Here is a 24,832-nt window from a genome sequence, read left to right on the forward strand (position 1 = left end):
CACCCTCCCGCCGCAGGTTCGGGCTTGCCCCGCACGCTAGCGGCCTCAAGACCGCAGGTCTCGGAGGGTCGATCCCTCCTGTCGGCGTTTCTGGGTGGGGATGCTCCAAATCAGTAAACCACAACATACAACCCAAGGTTGGACTCTGAACCAAACCCTCTTGCCTAGTTTTCTTTTTCTCGGTCTCGCCGGGATCCTCGCTACCCCTTGTCACAGCGTCTGCCTAGCCTCTCCCCTCCAACCACCTGCGCGGGTAAGCGATTATCACGCAGTAAGGTGGGGCTGGAAAGACCTCAGTCCACTAGGCACTCCAGACAGAGAACGAAACTACAACTCCCATCACGCCCCGCAGCCTGTTCCCTCCTCCTTCTCCCCTCCCCCTCCTCCCTCGGCCAGCGGCCGCGAAGCTCTGGGCTTTTATCTGCTGACCCGCGGGAGGGAGTTAGGTCCCTGCGATCTTCCCCCACCCGAGCGCTCTGCCGGGCGGCGGCGGCGGCGGCGGCGGCGGCGGCTCTTAGCTGAGTTTTGCCTCCGCGTCCCCGCCAGCCCTGAGCCCGCGGGGGCAGACTGCCCGTCCCGGCGTGCGAGAGGATGGTGATCCGCGTGTTCATCGCCTCCTCCTCGGGTTTCGTGGCGGTGAGCACTGCGGGGGCTGGCAGCGGGCCGGGATCGGGTCTCCGGGGGTCGCGGGCACCAGGCGCGGGTCCTGCGGGAGGCGCGCCCCGCTCGCCCCTGCGCGTCTCGGTGCGCAGCGCGTCCGGACGCGGGAACCCGCACCGGGCAGGTGATCCATCACACTTGCACAACAATGAAAAGGGCGGGGAGCAAAGGTGGGTGGGGGACCCCAGCTCATCCACAGACTCTGAGAGGGAGACAGCGCTGCGGGAAAATGGAGTCCGCGGGCAGCCCCCAGCTCCAGTAGTGTGGCTCGGGAATTTGGGGAAGGGGGAGTCTGAGAGCCCCGGGGGTCCCGTTTCCCTTAGTGTTAGTTCTTCCCGATTTGGGACGTTCAGCCTGGTTATATTTTGTATAAACAGCTTTTATCTAGGCTGCTTAGCTACCTAGCTCCTGAATGAAACAAGTTTAAGTAGTAATTGCTCTCCCCCATCCCTTCCTCGCCACCCAGTACATTTCTTTAGTTTTATACCTGCGCAAATAGAACTGTGGACGGGGTTTGTCCTGTCGTGCTAGGATTTTGTTTTGTCCTTTTTTTTTTTTTTTCCTGCCTTGGATGCTATGAATATTTTTACATCTTTATGTAAATGTGTGTGTTTGGTTTCTTTACCCTTGTAGTGCCATGGTCAGTTTCATCTTGAGGATGTATAAATTGTGGTCTCTCTAATTATTTTAAGCTGTTTTGCTTAGTCGATATTGTTGATTTTTTTTTTTTCTTTGAAGGAGTGAAGTTAAATAGCGAGGTGTCCGACTGTAAGGAAAAAATCAGTAATATACTTGATAGCCCACAGAGGAAGACATGTTTTACATGATTATTAAGACTTGGTTTCCTTAGTAAGAGTTAAACTATAGATTTAAGGGGTTCCTTGGTGAGATACATAATCAAATACATCAAAAGTGCCATATTGATTGTTTAAATTTGATCTGGTTAGTTGTCTGCCCAGCAACAACCAGATTGTCCCCAAATTTGTTTCTGAAGCAAGTGGGATGGAGGATGGAATAAAATATTATTTGTAAATCCTTAAAAACCACTTTTTATTTAAAAAGAAGAGACTTTTTATTTAAAAAGAAGTCAACACTGTAGTACAAAAAAGACCTCTTTTTCATTAGGAACAATAGATGGGAAACTCCACCTTATCTTTATATGCAGGCATGTGGTGTCCCCATACTCCTGATAGTTTTGGTATTTCTGGTTATTTGTGGTTGCTTAGTCATACCTTCCTTTACAGATTTCTCCATTGAACTACACTTCATGTGTCAGGAAACCCATATTACTTTGTGGATTTTTTTCAAATGCACTTCTTCATAGGAATGCTCCAAAGCTTTTGGTTTCACCACCAACTTGTACGCTTCAATAATTGTTGTAATAGCATTTTATTGATTATGGAAGGGCTGATCTGTAGTATTAAGAAGCCTAGGTTATGATGGACAAGTCAAAGTCAAAACTTTAGGTAATTACTTGGCTTATCCTGTGAGCAGGTAATATACCAAGATAGTTCTGGAATTGTGGATCTCTATTTCCTCAAATCCATTAACAAGTGTTTATTGTCTGCCTATGACCTTTTTTAATTTTTAAATTTACCGTTACGTGTTTTGCACATGAATCTGGACTTCAGAGACCTAAGTTTGGAGAAGGGGCTCCATCCCTGCCTGAGTTTCTCTTCTGTAGAATGAAGGGTTATGATGTAAAACTCAGAATTACATTCTAGCTTTAACCTGTTCTGATTTCATCAGTTGCGTAAATGTGGATAAATCCTTGTAACAGCGTTTGTTTTTGTTTTTTTTTTTCCACTTTAAATGTATTCATATTAGCCTCAAAATCAGTTTATTCTTTGGTGTTTTACTGTGATGTCTCAGCTTCCCTCACTGCCCTGCCTGGTAGTGTGTGTTCTGACAGGGTTTGATTTGAGCTGGAAGACATAATTTGTTCTGTCCATAAATAGTAATTGTCTATTTTAATGGACCTCACTTTTTTAGTTCTCAATCCTCTGTCAGTAAGTCCCTCCAATTACAATATTACCTCTTACCTTAATACATAGTTTTTCTGTAATGGTGTAATGTTGATACTTTTGGTGGTGATAAGTATATCTTGTATGCAAAAGTAATGCTTTCTAAGAGATAATGAAGTTGTTTAGGTTAAGTGTTGGCCTGGGGACGTTGATGGGGCTTATAGAATTAAGCTACATTAAGCTTTGATGGCATAGCCATAATGTTTTCCCTCCAGCAGAGTTGTGTTGACCATTGGTGCTGTTTTATTTGGTGAGCAACTGTGACTAGCAAGTGCATGGGAGAACAAATAATTTGATTTCCAAATCAGTTTGGTTCTAGCTGAAGTTTATTAAACCACAAGGAAGGAACATAACTAGAAATTGACTTTGCTAAGTGAGTCGATGGTATTTCCAAAAAGGTGTTCTGCCCCAATCAGCAGGAGATTTAAACAACGTATTTAGAGAAAAATCCTCATGTCTTGTCTGACTTCCCTGAATTTTCCAGCTTCAACATATAACAGTGATATTTGGAATAATTAACACCAAGGGATTATTCCCCCCCGCCACTCCAGGTAAAATCTGCTTTTACTAGGAAATAAAAGACATGCCACATTATTATGCTATGGATACCTAAAAAACAGATTTCTTATACAGCTGATAATGTTGCTCTCGTTCATATTGTAGTGAAGGACATTTATTTCAGTCCTCAGAAAATAGTATATTTCTAAAGTGCCATTTTAAAATTTTATTTATTCTGTAGTTGCGGTTGTATACCCGGAAAGGGGTGTCCTGGTAACTTTATTCAGGAAGTATATTAATAGGACTTTAAATTTGAAAAATTGAAGTCCATCAATGATTTCATTCATTCATTATTTTATTTATGCAACAGGTATTTTCTAGGGATCTGCTGCTTGCGCAGCTCTGTCCTTGTTCTTGTGGGGAACTGGAGCAGAATAGAGGATGTGGCCTCTGCCCTCAAGAAATTTAGGTGAGGACCGAGTGGGGAGATAAGATAGGAAAGCCAAAACCACCAGTAATAAAGTACACCTCAAGGACACTTGCCTCTTTCAGAACACATTATCAGAAATAGAAATAATATAGGGGCAGAGGGATATATTGCAGGATGTTAGATAAGGAGGAAATGTGCCAGAAATCATAAAATATGCATGTGGGAGCCTTAAGCAGATGGCAGAGAAAGGACTTGAGTTAGATTTGGAGCCCGGAAGCGAGTGCAGGGCCCACCTTGTTCAGGCTGGAAAGGGAGGAGTTTTGGGTAGAAGAGGGCTGGCCACCAATGTCCCTGTGGACCTCATTTGAGGACAGGGTAGACCTTCAGTTCCTGCAAGAAGCCCATGATAACAAACTCTGCAGTGCTCAGCATCTCAGAGATGTCTTCAGTATCTGCAGCCTGTATGCTGTCTGGAGCCTTTTTTTTTTTTTTTAATAAAGATTTTTATTTATTTATTTGACAGAGAGAGATCACAAGTAGGCAGAGAGGCAGGCAGAGAGAGAGGAAGGGAAACAGGCTCCCCGCTGAGCAGAGAACCCGATGTGGGGCTCAATCCCAGGACCCCGGGATCATGACCTGAGCCGAAGGCAGAGGCTTAACCCACTGAGCCACCCAGGCGCCCCTGTCTGGAGCCTTTTGTCCCCAGGTAACAAGGGACTCTCTGGCAGGGAGGGATCCCTGGTATGTGATTTTAGAAAAATCTTTACCCCTGTGCTTGCCTTGACTAAAATGTCTCAGAAAAAGAAATAACAATCTTTCACTCTTTGTTAAAGTTTCTGCGCTCAGTTGAGCTGGAAGAAAACCTAAGGTGGTTTTCTTGCGACATCCAACCACCTAAAAATCACAGAGATGGAAATCGGCATAGAGATCAAGTGGCTTACCCTGGAGTCATTTATGTCAGTCGCTGCAGAGCTAAGGAAGGGTTAAATGGACACCAGACCTCCTGACTCCTGAACGTATTCATTCCTCTGTTCGTTCAGCAATGCATTCATTCATCCCCTGATTGACTCTTGTACTCATCAGTCACTGAAAACCTGCTACGTACCAGGCTCTGTGTTAGGTGCTATCAGGTGGTAGGTGTATGTAAGGGCTGGGGAAAGACTTAAACGCCGGCCTTTTGGAACAAATCAGTGCTAACTCGCTACAGATCAAAGACCTGGGACACAAACCATTTAAAAAGGAGAATGAAGGGCTGATATGAGCTTGGGCAGTGTTAACATGGAGCACGGTGAAATGAATGGTATATCCTTGGTTATTAGAGAGGGACCATCACTGGGAGGAAAAGATACAAAGAAATTGGAAGCAAAGTTGGAAAACGTAGAGCTTTGCCCAGGGCTGCTGCTCTATTTTCAAGTGGGGATGAGAGTAGCCGGTGGAACTAATAGAGACTATGCCCAAAGTTGTCTGGATCTTTGCAGCTGTAGAAGGCATACCCTACTGGTTGGCATGACGCAACTATTTTAAACATGTAATAACCAGTGAAGCTGTTGCAGCTTCACAGAATGTACTCAGTGAAGCTTCGCTGTGTGAGGAGGCCCTGGCAAGGAGTTCCACGGCAGCTAAAGTCAGGATATGACCATGTAGAATGGAGTAATAGGCAGTAATTCCCTACGTGATTCTAATGCCAGAAGAAGCTGGTGAGGGTAAGCCTGCATCATCAGCTTGTTTATTTATTTATTAAGATTGTATTTATTTGAGAGAGTGCACAGGCATGTGCATGAGTCAGCAAGCATGAGCCAAGGGGAGGGGCAGAGGGCAAGGGAGCCGGACAAGCAGACTTGCTACTGAGCACAGCCTGGGCTCCATCCCAGGACACCAAGATCATGACCTAAGCCGGCATTTAATGAGCCACCTAGGCGCACCTGCTTAGCCTCTTTAACTCACTGAAGCTTCAGAGTCACAGGGCAAGGTGGTTATTTGTTCCCATTTTACAGATGGAGAAGCTGAAGTTAACTGCCCTGTAGAGATCAGACACAGTAGATGGTGGGAGACTGAGTCAGACTCCAGCTGGCAGATTCCAGAGCAGTTCTCCTCTGTGGGCACCGTGATACCCTGGGGGAATGAGAGTACCAGGGATGCTTGACATCCTGTAGTGTGCTGGACAGTCCCCCATGAGAATGGCGGAGGTACCCTTGATGAGAAACGATGCTGAAGAGCATTGGCGAGTGAGGGTGTGGAGTGAGGTTTAGGGAGGTGAGAGCATATAAGAAATCACCAGGAGAAGCAAGAGTAAGTTGGGGGTGTAAGAACAAGGATATCACATCCTTACATCCATAAGGGAAGGCAAGTGCATTAATTTCCTAAGGCTGCATTAACAAAGTTCCAAAATTGGGGGGTTAACTGGAATTTGTCTCACAGTTCTGGAAGCTAGATCAGGGTGTTGGCAGGGTTGCCTCCTCCTTAGGGCTGGGAGGGAGACTGTTCTATGCCTCCTACCTTCTGATAGTTTGGTGACAAGCTTTGACATTCCTTGCCATGTAGATACATCATTTTTGACATCTACCTTTATGTTCACATGGTGTTCTCCTTGGGTCTGTGTCTATCACAGTGCACAGATTTCTCCTTTTTATAAGGACACAGTCCTGTTGAAAAGAGCCTACCCTAATGACTTCATCTTGATTGATCATCTGCAAAGATCCTATTTCCAAATAAAGTCACATTCATAGGTACTGGGGATTAGGATTTCAACATTTTGGGGGACGCACAATTCAACTCATAACAACACGGAATATGAGGGTTGAAATAGAAACACTAATTAATGGAAATTCCCCCTTTAATTGGAAAGACTGCAGGAACATTTTTTGAATCTCAAAGTTAGCTCCTGGATATGGAATTGTATGGAATTGCTGTTAATGTGTGAGTTCTGTTGTTAGGAAGGGAGATTTAGCAATATCCCAACTGAAGACCTGACCTCAGTTTTTCTAGTTCATTTTATTATTTCCCAAATTTGATATTTTCTCATTCTACCATAATATTTTAAACTTAAAAATATTAATCAAGGGCATGGACTCTTAAAAAACTAGGGGCTTTTTATCCATTTGTATTGGGATACTTTTAGTAAACATTTCTGTTGATTTGAGAAAATGAAATTTTGGTAAGTATTTATAATATGGAATATAATGTGGTTTCCACATTGCGGGAATTTAAGACTATTTGAATCTCGTCTTTTTTTGTGTTTTTCATTTTTTTTTGTCAAAACAAAAGGAAAACAACTATAGTGAAGAAAAAAAAAACCCAGCTTAATACGCAGCAGTATGAGATACCAAATTAAATAATACTTCTTTAGATTTTTTCATGATTTATTTATTTATTTAAGATTTTAATTTATTTGAGAGAGATTGCACAGGAGTGGGGGAGGGAAAAAAGGAGAGGGAGCAGCGGACTCCTTGTTCAGCAGGGAGCCACATGGGGCTCTATTCCAGGACAAGGGCCAGAGGCAGGCAACTAACCCTAACCAACTGAGCCACCTAGGTGCCCTTTTGTGTTTAATTTATAAAAAATTCTAAAATGAATTGTGGTTGGTTGGTTGTTTTCTCAGTGAAGTTAGAAGTAGATGACAGGATAGAAAAAGTCTAGCTTCTTAGTGTTTCACTTTTAAAATGTTTCATTTTTAATGTTTTACTTTAAAATGTTTCACTTATGGGGCGCCTGGGTGGCTCAGTGGGTTAAGCCGCTGCCTTCGACTCAGGTCATCATCTCGGGGTCCTGGGATCGAGTCCCGCATCGGGCTCTCTGCTCAGCGGGGAGACTGCTTCCCTTCCTCTCTGTCTGCCTGCCTCTCTGCCTACTTGTGATCTCTGTCTGTCAAATAAATAAATAAAATCTTCAAAAAAAAAAAAAAGTTTCACTTTTAAAAATAAAAATTAGTGTGAATTATGGTCATTATACATGAAAGTTTAAAATACTTTATTTTGAAATGCAGATTTAGGGGCGCCTGGGTGGCTCAGTGGGTTAAAGCCTCTGCCTTCGGCTCAGGTCATAATCTCAGGGTCCTGAGATCGAGCCCTGCATCGGGCTCTCTGCTCGGCGGAGAGCCTGCTTCCCTCTCTCTCTCTCTCTGCCTGCCTCTCTGCCTACTTGTGATCTCTGTCTGTCAAATAAATAAATAAATAAAATCTTAAAAAAAAAAAAAAAAAGAAATGCAGATTTAAAAAATGGGATTGAGAAGTTATTACTTTAATTGCTAATTCAGTTTTTTTAAAAGTCACCCTCTAAACTCTAACTTCAAAAGGAGACCCTTTCAGGTTTCAGCAAATTTTCAGTAGGAATTGCTTTAATGGGGGCTACGGTAGCTGCATAGTTAGCTAGCAACAGGTTATTCTGATTCAAATTACATTCCTATATACTTTCTTTTTCTGTGATTAGCTTTCTTTACGCTGTCTAATTCAGTATGTGAAAAAGGACCTTAGCTTTCCAAATTAGAAACTTAGTGAAAAGAACTTTTTTCCCTATGAAATAGGGACGTGGCAAATGCTTATTAATATTTCATGGAAAAGATCCACTTCTGATTATATACAATTGTTTTTTGGTGGTCCTTTTTCTAGTTGTTTAAAACCATGTCACCGAGGAGCACCTGAATGGCTCAGCTGGCTAAGTGTGGGACCGATTTCCTCTCAGTGTTCAGCAGGGTCTACTTGAGATTCTCTCACTCTCTGTCAAATAAATAAAATCTAAAAAAAAAAAAAAAAGAAAGAAAGAAAGCATGTCATTGAGCCTTTCTGTTGAGTGATTGTTGAGCCCAGTAGCAATCAATATTGCTTGGAATGGGGGGTGGTTGTGGGGCCGGGAGAAGTAGGTTTGGAGATCAGAAGTCAACAAGCAGCTGCAGCCCAGCAATGTCGTTTGAGGCCCTGCAGCCTCCCTTTTATCTGTCCTCTTTTAAAAATAGGCTTATCTGAGTTTATCTGCCAGCACTGACTAATTACTGAGGAACTGAAATACGGTGACAAAGTGTTGTTATTTGATTTACGTTTGATTATTTTTTTCTGAACTGTAAAGAAAATCAACCTAGGAAAGTGCCTTCTGGTCTCTTGACGCAGCTTTGTGGTAGGACTGATAGCTGAACTAGATGCTGGCAGGTAGGCGGCCCCCTACCAACAAGCCCAGGTCCTTTCAGGCTGGGGCAGCCCCTGGAGACTAGAACAACGTGGTTGGTCCCCTGGGTCTGGTTCCCTCTGTTACCACTGACAGTTTATTTATTCCTGAAGGGATTGAACTCTTCTGGGCTGTTCAGTACCTGGAAAAACCCCAAAGGGTGTTTCCTGGAACTGACCCCTGAAAGTGGAAGGGCAGGGTGTGGTGTGCATCAGGGTGTGTCTGCCTCCTTGCCGGACCTTCGTGGGCTCTCTGCCAACAGGGCTTCAGAGCTCCTGAAGCCGGAAATGAAATGCTGGCTGTGACTGAGGGCAAAGGGTTTTCGGTACTTCAAGATGTGTTTTCTGTTTCCTACCAGCAATGGCTCGGATCTGGAATTGGCATTTTGTCAGCTTGGGCCTAGTGGATTTGGGAGTAGAAGGCTGAGAAGAAGAGAGACCCAATTAAGTGACTTGCTTAACAGGTCAGTGGGTGGTATTTGGTAAATGCAAGTATAGTTAAAGTCAGCAACTATTACTGCATACCAATCCTATGTTGAAAACAAAACCAAACAAAACAGAAAACCCAAAGCAACACAACCAATGTAAGCTCTTGAGTTCTTTTGTTTTCCTTTTGGTGCTACAAAAGGAGTGGGAGTATGGTCTTCTTCATTCATGACATTCCCATGTGATTTGAAGCTTACTAGTTCTCTGCTTTAGTAATTACATTCATTAGGATAGTTCTTTGAATGGGAATTGGCCACTTCCACAAGCCTGGATCCCCTATTGACGGGAGTTTTGGGTTGCACTGACCTTTTATGATAAATAAACTACTTAGAAGCCAAAGTATTTGGGTTGAACATTTGCTGGTTTATTTAATTCTGGAGTTAGCTTATGTTGAAGCCAAGCACATACTTTTGCCCCATCCGCAGATTATTTCTCATTGGAAGGCAGTATAGTCTCACATTTAAGGGAGGGGCTGTCCAGATTTTAGCTTTGCCCCTGCTGAAGGACATGGCCTTAGGCAAGTAACCTGAGACTCTTCATTTGTAAAAATGGGATGGGAACAGTACCTTCTGTATGTGACTGCTTTGAGAACTGAATGAATAGGTCTTCCATAGGAGTGCCAGGTACATAGTAAGAACTCAGTGCATATTACCTGTTGTTTCTGATATATCCTTATCAACAGCAGCAAGTAGTAATAACAGTAAAAAAAAAAAATTATGTATAGTATATAGTACTTCCTAAGCCAAGGAAGCATGCTGACATAATTTTCAAATTTTTAGTAAATTTAAGGATAAAGAATTTTTTTTTTACTGAAGTTTGAAATTTGAATTGAATAAATAATAAGAGCATTACAATTAGAGGTCATTCACCCAAACACATCACTTAGAGCTCTGTAACTCTAATTAATTAATTAATTATAATTAATTTTTGAACCTTTTATAGGTACACAGCATGTCATGCACGAGGCCCTAAGCCATATTTATTCATTACGTACAGAATGCTTACTACTGTGCAGTTAAATTGGTCACTATTCTTTGCTGTACCTAGTACATGAATTTAGAGTCCTGGTTTGATTTCAGGCTTCCTATGCTTAGCAAGTAGATTTCATCCCAAATGACAGTTTTGACTGATGGATGGTGAAGCTGGGAGAGGGGTTTTGGAGCTCTGGCTGGGATGAGCTGGGAAACAAACAGTGTGATTGACTGTTGATGTCTGACCTGGCTCCAGAGCAGGGAGGACCAGGGTTTATGCCATGTATTTGCCAGCCCTGTCGTAGACTCTTTCAGAGTTGCATAACTGAACATAGAGTATTTTGAGTCCGGGAGCAAAAGGGAAAAGAAATGGGAGACACCAAGTTGAATTAATGGGTGGACAGTATCCTCTGCAAACATCTCACCCCAGATCTAGGGGGAGGGCGGTAGAGAAGGGACAGGATCTCTGTGTTTAACAAAGGTGAGTGAAGAAAGTGATTATTGTGACTGTGAAGCTGAACACTGAATTTTGATGCTTGCTAAACATTTGTGGGAAGCTTTCCTAGGTGGCAGCTGGGCAGGCGGATGGTGGCAAAAGAGGTTGGGGCTTTGTGGGAGAAGTTGGTAGAAAGAGAAGGGGAGAAAGACGCTGGGGTAGGTGGACTGTCAGGTATGACTGTCTGCCTTGCTGAGCCTTGAGCCTTGAGCCTGTCTACCTTGAGCCTTGCTCAGCCTTGCTGAGCCTTAGAGCCCTGGAAGGTCAGGTGAACAGTTAGTGTTTTGCTGTGCCCAGAATGTGGTAGGGTTTTTCCTACAAGTTATTAATCATAAGGAAGCCTCTACAAACTGTTTATTATATCCATTTTTCAGATGAGAATATTGAGGTACAGGGTGATTGAGTACCATGCCTAGGATCATTCAATTCAAAGACTCCAGATTTGAACTCCTCCCTGTCTTACTTAAAATTTTGTGTCCAGTACTTTTATCTCATGTTACTCACAAGAAAAGCCCCTGCTCGGAGGCCAGCGAGAAGCTGGGTCTTGCAGACTCAGAAACAGGCTTGGATAACAGGGTGTGAGCTCAAGTGAAGGAGAGAGGAGCAGTTCCAGGGGTCCCCACTCAGCTGTTGAGCAGGTGACTGTAGCTGCAGTGTCCTTGGCATGTGAAAGCAATGACTTTGCTCCTGCAGAGACTGGTAAGAGATATAAGAAATACGGGTTGAAATGGAAAGCTAATATTTCATAAGGATTATGACAGTAATGGAAACGACAACTCTCATTCACACCGTGTGCAGGACATACTCAAGGCTTTATGTTTGTTTTTTGTATTCCTCAAAGGAACTTGGCTTGGTAGCCATTCATATTCATTCCTACCCTCCTTTACTCTCTCTAGCAGAATAGGAAAATGAAACTCAGAAATTTCAAATACCTTGCCTTGTCATAGAATCCAGAAGGTATAGACACTACATCTGTGTCATCCATTTTTCCCAATGGCCATGTCCCAGAAGGATTCAGAGGTTAGAGAGAAATGGAGACGGTCTTTGAAGACACTGTCAAATGTTTTGTTGGGTGTCCTGAAACCAAATGTATGATTTACCTCAAATGCAGTTGTCTTGGTTTGTGTGATAGAGTAGAACTGACTTGATGTGTTGAGCTAGAGGGAGCAGGATGGGATGGGAAATTCATGGGGTAATATGGGAGAAGGAAAGGTTGGCCGGGATGAGGTCCAGGACAGATATTTAATCCCTTGGGATCTTTTGGTCAGCATGAGATCTACTGGGACAAATGGTGGTGGTAGTGGTAGAAGTGTGTTCTCTCATTCTTTCCATCTGGGATCCTCTGTTCTTGGGAGACATTTTCTCCACAGGCTCATCATTCCCTGTTTTCTACCCTGTAAAGAATGTGTCCTTTTGGGTGGGAAGAGTTTATCAGTATATTGCAGCCTACCGTGGGAGTTCAGTGCAAGAGTGGGTAGAAAGTGGGAGACCAGAGGCAGGGCTGTTAGTGGTTGTAGGGGAGGGACGGAGGGCCTGTAGTAGGAGTGCAGACTTCCACTGTGTGTAGAGGGAAAGATGCAGTCAACGTGCACAGGAAGGCAGGAGGGGCCCATAGAAGTAGGAGGACATTCATTCACCTCATCTGCCCTGTTTAATAATTGTAATTTTTGTGCTTTCCATATTGTCAGCCATCTCTCTCTCTAAGATCAGATTCTTTACATGTAATTTACTGAGAGAGCCTTGTAGCTATGCTTTGTAGAAGACATTTATGTGATATGAATAAGATGATAAGTGGAAAGAAGGTGAACTTTAGGAATATAATGACCTGGGTTCAAATTATGGCTCTGGTGTTTTCAGTGGCAAGATGGCATAGCAAGTCTTTGAACTTCTCTGGATCTCAGTATCCCCATTTGTAAAGTTGTTGGAACTTAATGACAAGGCAGCCATTAATAGTATTATGAATTTCATTTATATTTAAGCCTCTACTAATTCTCTGATCTTTGTGAATTTTCAACTCTAAATAAGCTATTCAGATTTAATTAAGGAAAAAAAATTATTGTTCTAGTCAGAGAATGGGTCCCAAGTTAAATGGAACACATTTGTGTTTATTAGGGTCCGTGTAGGCTAGAGGTCATAGTCTAGTTGCAGAGGCTAGAACCCCTTCTTTTTTGAGTTAACACAGTGTTTTAAAATGTTTTGAGCAAAGATTTTAAATCCTGGGGAATGTTTTTCTCACACATATACAATCTAGAATTCCTCCTCTTCTTGAGACATCTGTAAATCTCTTTGACTCCAGTGCCTTACTCCATCATGGCCTGGCTGCATCAGAGTCGATTAGTGGTGGTCCCTTCACCAGGGCATGCGCTCTTGGGGGTCTCCATACCCCCTACCATTCCCGCTGTCTTCCCATCTCTGAGCTTCTTGTTACTGAGCTTGTGCGTTCTTTTTCCTATAGTACGAAGTATTTCTTCGCATGTATGTTTATCAAAAGTGGGAAACTACAAGATTATATTGAGAGGATTCTATGTGTTTCATGAAGAATGGAAGCCAGTGAAAGTTTCTTTGTGGAAAGGTGGAAATAATAGTCCTAAATAGTTATTTGGTGATTTTTTGCTTCATTACTTTTTGTTAACTATCTGACTCCTACGGGCATTTGAATGATTCTGTGGAAACTAATTATTATGGGAAGTAAAAAGTGTCTATTTCCTTTCTGTGCTTGGTTCTGGCCTCTCAGTCACTCTGATATCTGACCGCAGCTTGGAGTCATTATACTCCAGGACAGAACTTCCTGGAAAACCTTAAAAATGAACTTGATCTTACCCTAAGCGAGGTTGCATCAGCAGCATCACTAGTCAATTTGGTGTGGATAAATCTTTATTGTGGGGTTGTCCTGTGCATTGCAGACGCTGAGCACTATGCCTGGTCTCTACTCACTGGGTGTTTGTAGTACGCCCTGCCCGCAGCTGTGGCAATGAAAAATGTCTCCAGATATTCCCAGATGTCTCTTAGGGGCCAAAATCGCACCTGGTTGGGAACCCCTGGTTGGGAATCTATAGTAGCAGAGAGGAAATGCTCACAAAGATTGCCTTAAAACCGGAAGGAACTAAAGAGATCATTTGATTCATCTTTCCCTTCTGATGAGGTGTGAGCTGTTAAATTACTAGTTCAAGTCTGCACTGACTGCCCTTGTATTTCTAGAACAGTGCATTGTGGACCTAGAATATTGCACTGGGAGTTGGGAGACTGAGTCTGGTTCTGGTGATGACATTTTTTTTCTTTTTTGTTAATTCTGTGCCTGACATGGGGTTTGAACTCATAACCCAGAGATGAAGGGTCATATGCTCTACCGACTGAGCCAGCCAGGTGCTCTCCCCCCACCCTTTTTGCTGCCATTTAATCAGCTTTCTGTTTTTAGACAAGAAACTAAGCTTTTCTGGGCTCCAGGTTTCTCCTCAGGCTATTATTGTTGTTTTTAATTGAGATATAATTCACGTACCATAAAATTCATCCCTTCCGGTTGTACCTTTCATTGGGTTCTAATATACTTCCTCTGTTATCACCATATCTAATTCCAGAACCTTACCTCACTTCAAAAAGCTTATGTCCATTAGCAGTCACCCTCCATTCCCTCCTTCCCTCAGCCCCTGGCAACCACTGATCTCCTTTCTCTATGGATTTGCCTGTTCTGGACTTCTCACGTAAATGGAATCCCACAATATATAGCTTTTTGTGTCTGGCTTCTTTTATTTAGCATAATGTTTTCAGAGTCCGTGTGTTATTGTATGTATCAGTACTTCATTTCTTTTTATGGTTGAATAATATTCCATTGCATCAATATACCACATTTTGTTCACTCATTCATCAGTTGATGGACTTTTAGATTGTGCCGACTTTGGGTCTATTATGAATAATGCTACTGTGAACATTAGTGTGATCATGTTTTCAATTCCCTGGGATATAGACCAGGAGAAGAATTGGTGGTTCATATGGTAACTCTGTGTCTAACTTTGTAAAGAATTGCCAAGCTGTCTTCCTGAATGGTTGTTCCATTTCTATAACAAAATGGTTCTTCCATTTTGTTAGCAGACCCATTTTGTTAGCAAGGTTTGAGGGTTCCAGTTCCTCCACATCCCCACCAACACTTGTGATTGTCTGTCTTCTCGTTTCTAGGCATTTTAGTAGGTGTGAGGTGGTATTTCCGTGTAGCTTTGCTTTGCATCTCCCTAATGACTGATGTTGATGCTTTTTAAGAACCAGTTGAGAGCCATCCTTTGAAGAGCTCTTCTAGCTTTGAGTTTTTAAGTTTTTTCTTCTAATCTACATATGAACCAATATGATTAACACAGAATTGGGTCTTTAGGGATATCTATTTTGGAAATTGATCGGGTTAATCTGTTTTCCCATGTTTATGAGTACTTTTTATTTCACAGTGTTTAGCCATATTCAGGATGCAGAATGGGTACATGGCATGATCCTTTCCCCTCCCACACAACTCCTATTCTGAGGAGAAACGGTAAACATGGAAAACAGAGGATAATACAGAGTCCCATGGAATGTAATGCTAAAATGATCTATCTCGTAGGTAAGTCTCAGGGGCAGATGTGTTTATTTGAATGAGGACAAAGTCATACCAGAGCTAGATGGAAAAATAGCATCCTCTTGGGAAGGTGGCTGTTCTAGAAAATTTCACTAAAATACAAGTGGCCAGTGGAAGAGAGTTTATTTTTTTCCCCAAAATATTTTATATGAGCTTGTGGCCTGGAATAGATGTCACCCGTCCTGTTATTTTTCATCAAAAGAATGAATTTGCTTTGTATGTCTGTGCTGCCCTTTGTTTTAGACTAGATGACTCCTTTTCTACAGATACGTAGTTCCCATAGTGTGAGAGCTAGACAAATGGAGGCTCTCTAGTTAGTTCCATGGGGCCGTTTTAATAGCGAGCTTGGTTTTTAAGAGATAATTAACAGGGAGGAGATGATTAATAATTGACTTTTTGAATTCCTTTTCTATTAAAGGGGAGAAAAAGGCTTCATCCTTTTAACAAGATTAAGTCTGTGTGTTCGGTTCGGGGAGCTTAGAAGAACTTCCTTGGCTCCTAACGCTTACAGCTTCAAGGCCTAACTTTTTGGCCTGGCATTTGGGGCCCTCTGTGATCTGAATCTGACCTACCTTTGCAGTTTTCTCTCTTTCTGTTCCTTTGACTACTATATAAATACACCAGGCTTTTTTTTTTTTTACCTTCTGCCTTCTATGCCTTTTCTCCTAACATCCCCTCTGCCTGTGCTCACCCTACATTGTGACCAGATTCCCCTCCTTTCTTTGAAGCCTGTACCATTTCCCAGTGAAGTCTTCCCCACGGCCCTCCCTTTCTCCTCCTCCCTCCAAACTGGGAGGACTCTGCTTCTCCAGGCCAACATGGTGCAGCCAATGGAACTGCTATCCTGGGGCCTCCACACGTTCCATCCTTGGTTTTAATTATTTTGTACCCAGGTTGTTTGAACTGCAAGTTCTAAGTTCTTTGAGGTTACAGCTGTTGCATTCATCTTTCTATACCTCCACATTTCCTTTAAAGAACTTGGCATGTAGCATTTGCTGAATGAATGAAAAAGAGATACTGTTTCTACAGCTTCCACATCACAAATATTGAGCTTATCAAGAGTTCAGGACCATGCCAGAGTGGGACCGGCGTGGAGCCCATACACGGAAGTCTGCCCTGGAAAGCATAAAAGGCTGTGAGGGACATGATTTATTGGTTTCCCCTGCTACCCAGAAGTAGAACATTCCTATGAAACTTTTCATTAGCCAAAATGCCATCAAGCAAAGAAGCAATTACCGTTCATTTATATGAAAACAATGTTGAGTGTTCCCAAACCCAAGAAGATAACCTCTCTTAGGCTTTTTTGATACCTGAAGACACATCTTGCTAACAGATGCCTACAATGAATAGAGATAAAGCACAGATGCTCAGAGACACAGTTCAAAGCTACGGAGGCTTGAAGCTGAGCTGCTGAGTGTAGTTCCGGGGAAGGAGCTTGGGGGCGCCACTCCCGCTGCTGGGGAGCGCTCTACTTCCATTAAGGCTTGCTGCCAAACAAATGCTGAATGCTATTTTTGCTTTTTGCCTTTTACATCAAGGTGAAAATCCTCTTTGGATTTTTTTCAGTTAGTGAAAATAGGTACTAATGTAGGCCTTTTATATAAAAGTGAAGCGGCATACTGTGAACTTTGAAAAAGCGGCAATACCTGTATTTTCCTGCTTCTTAAATAAGTGGCATGAAGAATGCATGTTATGAGAGGTGATTGTATTATACTATTCCTTCTCTTGCGCAGATATAAGAATTCTAGAACGCCTGTGTGGAATGACGCTGGAGACCTGGAAGGAAGCAGAGGGGCCTCTGAGGGGCAGTTGGCTATTCCACGTACTGGGGGGCTGGGCGGGGGGCTGGCTTCAGAGCCTTACCTCAGACAGCTGAGTGAAACCGGCCACAGCCGTCTTCTGCTCCACTGAGGGCAAAGGGAAGCTCTGAGAAGTACCAGCTTTCTCCTGGAGGCAGAACGAGAGACTTCCAGAAGCCAGTTTGAGGCTGTAGTTGGTATAGGGTAAAACAGCAGACTTTTACACATAAGTGACTCTGAGAATGCCAGTGCACCACATCAAAGTACAAAAATGGATTATAATGATGATTCTTCATCCAGAACAGATTGAATCAGGTTGGGCATGTTTTGCTCTGATGTGCTCTGCTGAACAATGCAGGAACACATGGAGTGCATTTTAGAAAGATTTCTAAACTAAAATTAGTTTAGAATAAAGTAAAAATAAATTTGTGTTTGAAGGGTTGTGCTTCAGTTATACAGAAAACCACAATCTCCAGTTCCAGGAGAAGGTAACTTACTTGCTCCTACCTCTGTCCGCCTTGTTACAACTCCTCTTTTGCCTTCCATCTTCTTTCTCCCTACCTTAAGGTATAATACCTACCTGTAGGCGCCTTTCCCCCATTATCCTCAGAGCTGTTTGATTTATTATATTCCTTCTTTTTATATTTCTGGCACTGTGCTTTTGTTCTTTGCTTACACGTCCCTGAGCTTCATAGCCCCCCCTCCTCCCACACTTCCCCACAGAATCCTGCCCAGCCCTATAGGCACCCCTCTGTGACTGCCAGTTTCATATGGAAGTTCATGGTTGGCAAGCCCTGTCTTTCTCCCCCCTACCCCAGCCCCGTTAGACTATGCACTGCATCAAATTAGAGGCCTTGTTTTGTCACCTGTGTTCCTGTAGTTCCTAGGACAGCCTAGCACATTGCAAGGTCTCCACAAGGTCTCATAAAAACCTGTGAGTAAACAATTACTCCTTGACCTTTTAAAGAGACTTTAATTTTTCTTTGTGCTGGCTCCCAGTGTATTCTCTCTCTCTCTCTCTCTCTCCTTTGTTAATTTCTCCACTTAACTCTTGAATCTAGATGGAATGGAGAATTATATGGCTGAAAATACAGAGAGATTTGAGGTGGAAGCACCAGAAGTTGGAGGTATTCCTCAAGGTTTCATTTTATCTGACAGTTGTGTGAGACCCAAACAGAACCAAGTGTCTAGCTGAAGCTGGGTGAGAGTTTTTAGCAGACAAGGCACGCAGATTTGCTCAGAAGCCCAAGGTCGGAAGATTAAGCTGATGATGTGGCCAGTCCAAGACAGAATGGGTCCATAGAATGCTGGTAAGGGCATCCAGACTTTCAGGGGCACCTGGTGGCTCACTCGGTTATGTGTTTGCCGTCGGCTCAGGTCATGACCCCCGGGCCCTGGAATTGAGCCTCCACATCAGGCTCCTTGCAGGTAGTCTGCTTTCCCTCTGCCTGCCGCTCCCCCTACTTGTGCTCAATCTCTCTGACAGATAAATGAATGAATGGATGAATGAATGAAATCTTAAAAAAAAAAAATAATAAAAGAGCATCCATACTTTCTCTTAGAGATATCAGTTTGTGCCTACAAAGGAAATGTGTACTAATTATATGATGCCTCATAAAATATAATTGTGAAAATGATCTGCTGTCCCTCAAATTACTTTTCAAATGTAAGTAGAAGTAGTTTCCAGATCATCTCTTAGGATCACTTTCCACACAATTGAGGATTAACTGATGCAGAAATGGGAACAACATATTCAAAAACACACTATGTACAGAGTAGCATCTCAAGCCATTGATAAAGGCATGGCCTTTGGATGAAGGCCAGTAATTCTTGCCTGTGGAAAATACTGTCCTCAGCAGGATTTTCTCCTTACTGCAGAGGATTTTGACTATTACAGCAAGTTTTGCCAGACCAGCTTTTCTGCAAAGTATTATCTCATTAACAGGCGGCACGTGTATGAGCCATTGTGTAAAACTTTCATTTATAGTCTTGTAAAATCGTGGCATCCTAAATTCATATTTTATACTTGACTGACTTTTTTCTTTAAGGAAGTAAACATGTAGTCTTGACAAAAAAATGTAAAAACAATAAAATCAAATCAACCACATCTTTCATTCCATTTGCTAATGTTTTATTATGGCCTCACATTGGTAGGTAATACAAGTTGTTGTTGTTTTTTAAATTAATTAATTAGTTGATTAATTTTTAAAGTAAGCTCTATGCCCAACGTGGGGCTTGAACTCATGACCCTGAGATCAAGAATTGCATGTGTATTGGCTGAAGCAATCAGCTGCTCCTGTTCTTTTTTTGTTGTTGTTTTTAATGCAAACAAGTTTTTTTTAAATGCAGACGAAAAGTAGTTTAATACTTGTGTTGGTGGTGAAAAGAGCCGTTTACTTTGCATCAAGCAGGTGGGGAAGGAGACAGATAAGCTGACAGGTATGTGATGAGCAGCTCCTCAGAAGAGACCCTACCAAATCCCACTGGGAATGCAGATGTGATGCTCTCTCACGGGTCTTCAGCCTTCAGAGGAATTATGGTTGCGTTGGGGAACATGGCGGATACATGCAACTGTTACGAAACCGTGCCAGGCTGTGTGTCCTTCTTTGCTGGGTTGGCAGTGACTAGGAGTATGGTGGGACTCTGATGAAGGAGATGCTCTGGGAAGGCAGTGGTTGGTGCAGGTCAGGCTTGCTCAGCCTTGATACTGTTGACTGTTGCGGACGGCTTTCTGTGCCTTGTAGGATGATTCACAGCATCTCTGGCCACTGTCCACTAAATGCCGGTAATACCATCCGGTGGTGAGAACCAAAAATGTCTGTAGACATTAACGAATGTCCCTGATGGGAGACAAAGTTATTCCCCCTTGAGAACCACTGGGTAGGCATGGTTGAGCACAGTGTGCATTTGGGGCTAGGCTGTGAAGAATAAATAGAACTTGTATAGGAAGTGTGGATAGTGTGGGAGTGGAGGAAGTGTTTACATAAAGACCCAGTCAGTTTCTACAAATGCCAGTCTTGGAGTAGAGCTACTCAGAGTATGACTTATGGACCAAACTTTGTTGCTGATATTAGCGCTGCAATTGAAGGTAAACATTTAGGAACTTTTATAGTAAGTTTACACAGTAATTTATGAGTTTCGGTTTTTTTTTTTATGTTATAGTAATAAAAACTTTAGGCTTCTCTCTCTTTTTTCTTTTTTTAAAGTAAACTCTACACCCAGTCTGGGGCTTGAACTCATGACCCCTAGATCAAGAGTCCCATGTTCTACTGAGTGAGGCAGCCAGGCACCCCTAACCTTCTCTTTCTATGTCTTTGTTAATTTGTTTCTCTAGAAATTTATTTTCTGCAAGTATCAGTCTGTGACAGATTGGAACATTAACATGAGAACAACAGCAAACTGATCCTTTACCACTGATGCTTGAAGAAGCACCAAGGCTGTGATCAGACTGAATTTAGTGTGCGTGGTGGGGAAGTAGATGGACTAGGCATGGTTCAGATGGAATGTGAAGGCAGACTGGTTTGTGAGATCTTGCAGGGAGTCTGACACATCTTGGACCTCATTGTCAAATCTTTTCACGATGCATGCATGAATGAAAGTCTCCAGGTAGAGCAGAATGGACCGGGAAGTCAGGAGAGGAGAGGCGGTCCAGTGGATATTTTTGAGATGGGAGCAACTTTCAGAAGGAGGTGTTAATGTCATTTAGCTTGTTTCTGTACTTTTTGTCTTTCAGTTGCCTGTTTATCTCCAGTTAGAAACCTTTTCTAGTTACTTGCCCTTGAGCCATGATTTTGAACTGGTTAATTACCCCTTTGAAACTTTAATTTAATGTATACATTTTAAACCTCGTGTGTCAGATTGTGGGTGTCCTTTCCTTTTGGGATTTGTAAACACTTCAGTGTTTTTGGCCCAAAGTAGCTTTTGTGATAATCAGGCAGTGCCTATACCTGTACCTGAAGGAAAGGAAGGAGAGTACATATGGTCCCTTTGCATTTTCTGTGAGTGGAAAAGGTCTGTCCCCTTTGTGGTTTTGTCCTGGTGTTGGTGACCTTATAATATGGAGTCTTATTTGGACTTTGGACAGCATTGATGTGTGGTTATGGAGGCTGACTCATGTCCTCTCTAGAAGCCTTGGAAAGTGTTAGTTGGCTGAGACTCCCATCTGCCACTAACTTTTCTTTTATTGGACTTACTAAATATACTTATTTTATAATTTATATCTGATGATTTCGATATCTGAAGTGTTCATGGGTTTTTTTTTCCCCCTTTTGTTTTTGTAGCTCTGGTTCATGATTGTATTGTGTTTCTTGGTATGCTTAATTCTTGAATTTTAGCTGTTTCCTTGCTAATACCTTAAAACTAATTGCTGGAAATAATATGTAGAGCTTAAAGCTTTGTAATTTCACTCAGGATGATATAATGGGACAAGAGTTCTTGGTGTCTCAAATCCTAAATGTCGGTCATTTAGCAGAATGGAGAAGTGGGTGGTGAGCTGCTCGTTGGGAAATCCGGGTTCCAGCCCTGACTTGTGCTACTTACATAGTGAATTATTTTGGGTTAGTTACTTAACTGACTTCTCTGTGGCCAGTTTTACCATTTTGCAAAAGACTAGATTGACAGGCCATTGAATGATTGTAGGACAAATGACTGATTCCAGGATCATGGTCCAGGCATCGGCAATTTCACATCGTTGTTTCTACAACTTCATCGTTTGCTGACATAGTATGCAAGGTCCTTGAACGTCAAAGAGGTGTAGCGTATGTTCCCTGCCCTCCAGAATTTAAAATTATGTCTAAAATTCTTGTCTACTCGACTAGGCAAACAAAATCCACTAGCTCTTAGAAACAGAAGGCATTTGAGTAGCATGTTCTCCCCAAGTTCAGAGGAAGTGGAAGATACTCCGGACGTGGGATGGGACTGTGAGTGGTGGGCTCTAAGTTGGGCCTTGTTAGGAAGAGTAGGACTTACATGTTTTTTGTTGTTCTTGAGTTTTTTGTTTGTTTGTTTAGGACTTAAATGTTGAGAAGGCAAGAGGACATTCCTGGTGAGGGAAACAGGTTCGGTCGCTGTGGGGAGGAAGTAAATGTAGGCAAAGGAGAGGTGGGAGATGGCATGAGGAAGTTGGGACCTCAGATGCCAATCCCATATACCTTAGCCCTTCCCCGTGCCTCCTGCCCACCTCACTCCAGCAGTAGGCACCCACTTGTACTTTCTGTCTATAGAATGGCCCGTTCTAGACATTTTATATAAAGGGAATCAGGTAGTATATGCTCCTTTATGACTAGCTTCTTTCACTGAACATGTTTTCAAGGTTGGGCCATGTTGTGGCCTGTATCAGTACTCAATTCATATTTATGGCCGTATAATGCTCAATTTTATGGATATATAATGCAAATTCTTGAGCCCCACCCAAGCCTTACTGACTGAGAAACTTTGAGGTTGACCTCCTTTTTCAACAGTCTGTTTGGATTAGCCCTCTAGGTGATCTGGCTGTATTGTGGGTGGAGAGCCATTGCTTCAGGGTGAGTGGGGGAGGGGCAGGAGGCTGGGCAAGGATTTTTTTTCTTTTATCTCAAGGATAATGGGAAGTTACTGAGAGGTTTGTTTGTTTGTTTTTTTTGAAGAGAGGTTTTTAAACAGACATATGAAGCCATTAGATTTATGCTTTAATAGAAATATTTTAGCTGCTCAGTGAAAAGCAGTTTGGGGGAATCTGGTTAGAAGAAGACACAGAAAAACTGTAGACGAGAGACAATGGCTTGGCAAAGGCTAATGGGAGTGAAAATGGAGAAATGTGGATGGGTTTAAGAAAAATTTGAAAAGCAGAAAGGCCATGACTTGATTAATTGTACCATCTGGGAGAGTCAAAAAGATGAAGCCCAGGTTTCTGGGTTGGGCAAGTAAGCGGGTGGTAGTACCATTTCGAAGATCTTCTGAATTTTCTGGTTTTCTTATATGTGACTAAAATTTTTTTAAAAAGATTTTATTTATTAGAGAGGGAGAAAGACTGCATGTGCACATGCACAAGGGAGTGAGGGGTAGGGGGAGGGAGAAGCAGACTCCCTGCTGAGCAGGGAACACCATATGGGGCTGGATCTCAGGATCCTGGGACCATTACCTGAACCGGGCAGACACTTAACCTACTAAGCCACCCAAGTGCTGAAGTCTTAGAATATAAGTGAGGTTCGGTGGGGTGAGGTCCGGAGCCGATGACCAAGAAAGAATTCTTGAGACATCTTTGGTGCAAAATGGTGGTTTATTAAAGCACGGGGACAGGACCGGTAGGCAGAAAGAGTTGCTGCCCCGGGGCTGTGAGGCGTGGTCAATTATATACTTGCAAGTTGCTGAGGGGGTTAGGGATCGCTTAAGTCTCTAAGGAATTTTGGAAGCAAGGTTTCCAGGACTTTGAGGGGCTTGTTGTTGGGAAAAAGGTTATTCATTACCAGTAATAAGACCTTTTCTTAAGACCTTTTCTTGAGATGTGTATCAGTGGGCCATATGTTTAGGAATGATTGTCAACCTGTATCTTGGAGGGTTTAGAGATAGAGTTTCCAAAGGAATTGTTAAAATAGACTTAAGGATGGTTTGGTAGGGGTCCGTCAGGCTAGGATTGCCCTTTGCCCTTTGCCCTTAGCAAAGACTCCAGGTGGAGGTAATTGAGTCCCTAGAGGAATGTCACTCTGCCTGTTTTAAGGGCTTTTCAGTGGGTAAGGAAATTTAATAATTTTTTTCTGCTTCTGTTTCCCACATCACAAGTGCCCCATGTGTGAGTAAATCTTAAGCACTCATTCCTCTTCCAAGAATCTGTACTTTCTGACAAACTCCAGAGACAACAATGTGAGTATATACTATCTGGAAAATTCTCTTGGGATATGTGCCACATACATCTAGAACCCTAAGTGACATTAATATGTACCAATACTGTGTAAGCTCTACAAAAAATATAAAATGTCAGGGAATGTAAGTAAATAAAGATGTAATCAAGGTGTTTGGGCTCCGGTGTGTGTAGAAGTCTAGCCAAACAAGGTAAATTTGCATAATTTAGAGAAAAGAGATGATGGGGTGTTCTGTTGAGAGGAGAGATGAGATTTTAAGCCTCATTCAGTTCTCAACAGGCCTAGGGTGTGAGCTGAGGTGCTCTGGCTGGATGGCGATGTATGTGACAGTGTACATCAGGATTCCACAATTCCGGAAATCTAAGAACATGAGACCATGTAGCTGTCTTTCTATGATGTTTATGAAGAGTCAACGAGAAGTTGTAAAATTCTGAAAAGATCGTGATGTGTGCTTGAGAAGAACATTCTTGTCTGCCTTTAGAAGGGAGTGGGCAGGACAGTAAATTTCTGAGAGGTATGGCCAGCAGCACAATAGGGACTTTAGAAATGGGGAGAAATGGACAAGAGAGGAGAAGTAGCAGTTTCAGGACTTGGCAGCTGAAGGAAAGAAAGGAGGAGATGACCTCATGGTTACTAGGAAACTGGAGGAAGATCTGGCTGTTGGAACCCCTGATGGAGCAGTTGGGAGAGAGGGGGCTGCTGGGAGAGATGCTGGCCTTAGGTTTTCACATGAACAAGGAATCATGTGGGATCAAACATGTAAGTGTGGTTTTGAAAAATATAGTTACTAAGCTTGAGGGGGCAGATTTTAGAGATTCCTCCATCTTTTAAATTTTAATTCAGTTCTGGTACTGTCCTACTTAGTTATCTTTTAAAATTATG

The 24,832-nt window shown here is 42.6% G+C and overlaps 1 protein-coding gene across 1 annotated transcript in view; it reads left to right on the forward strand.

The window, feature by feature from the left end:
* The first annotated feature begins 424 nt into the window (after nucleotides 1-424).
* LOC111147684 (SH3 domain binding glutamate rich protein like 2) overlaps nucleotides 425-24,832 on the forward strand; it is a 57,658-nt gene continuing 33,250 nt past the window's right edge. The window contains exon 1 of the mRNA XM_022503904.1: nucleotides 425-636. Coding sequence (XP_022359612.1) covers nucleotides 592-636 — 45 coding nt within the window. The 5' untranslated portion in view covers nucleotides 425-591. The remainder of the gene's footprint in view (nucleotides 637-24,832) is intronic.

Source organism: Enhydra lutris, unplaced genomic scaffold (assembly GCF_002288905.1).
Source record: "Enhydra lutris kenyoni isolate GAN:26980312 unplaced genomic scaffold, ASM228890v2 scaffoldscaffold17, whole genome shotgun sequence".
NCBI classification, from domain to species: domain Eukaryota; kingdom Metazoa; phylum Chordata; class Mammalia; order Carnivora; family Mustelidae; genus Enhydra; species Enhydra lutris.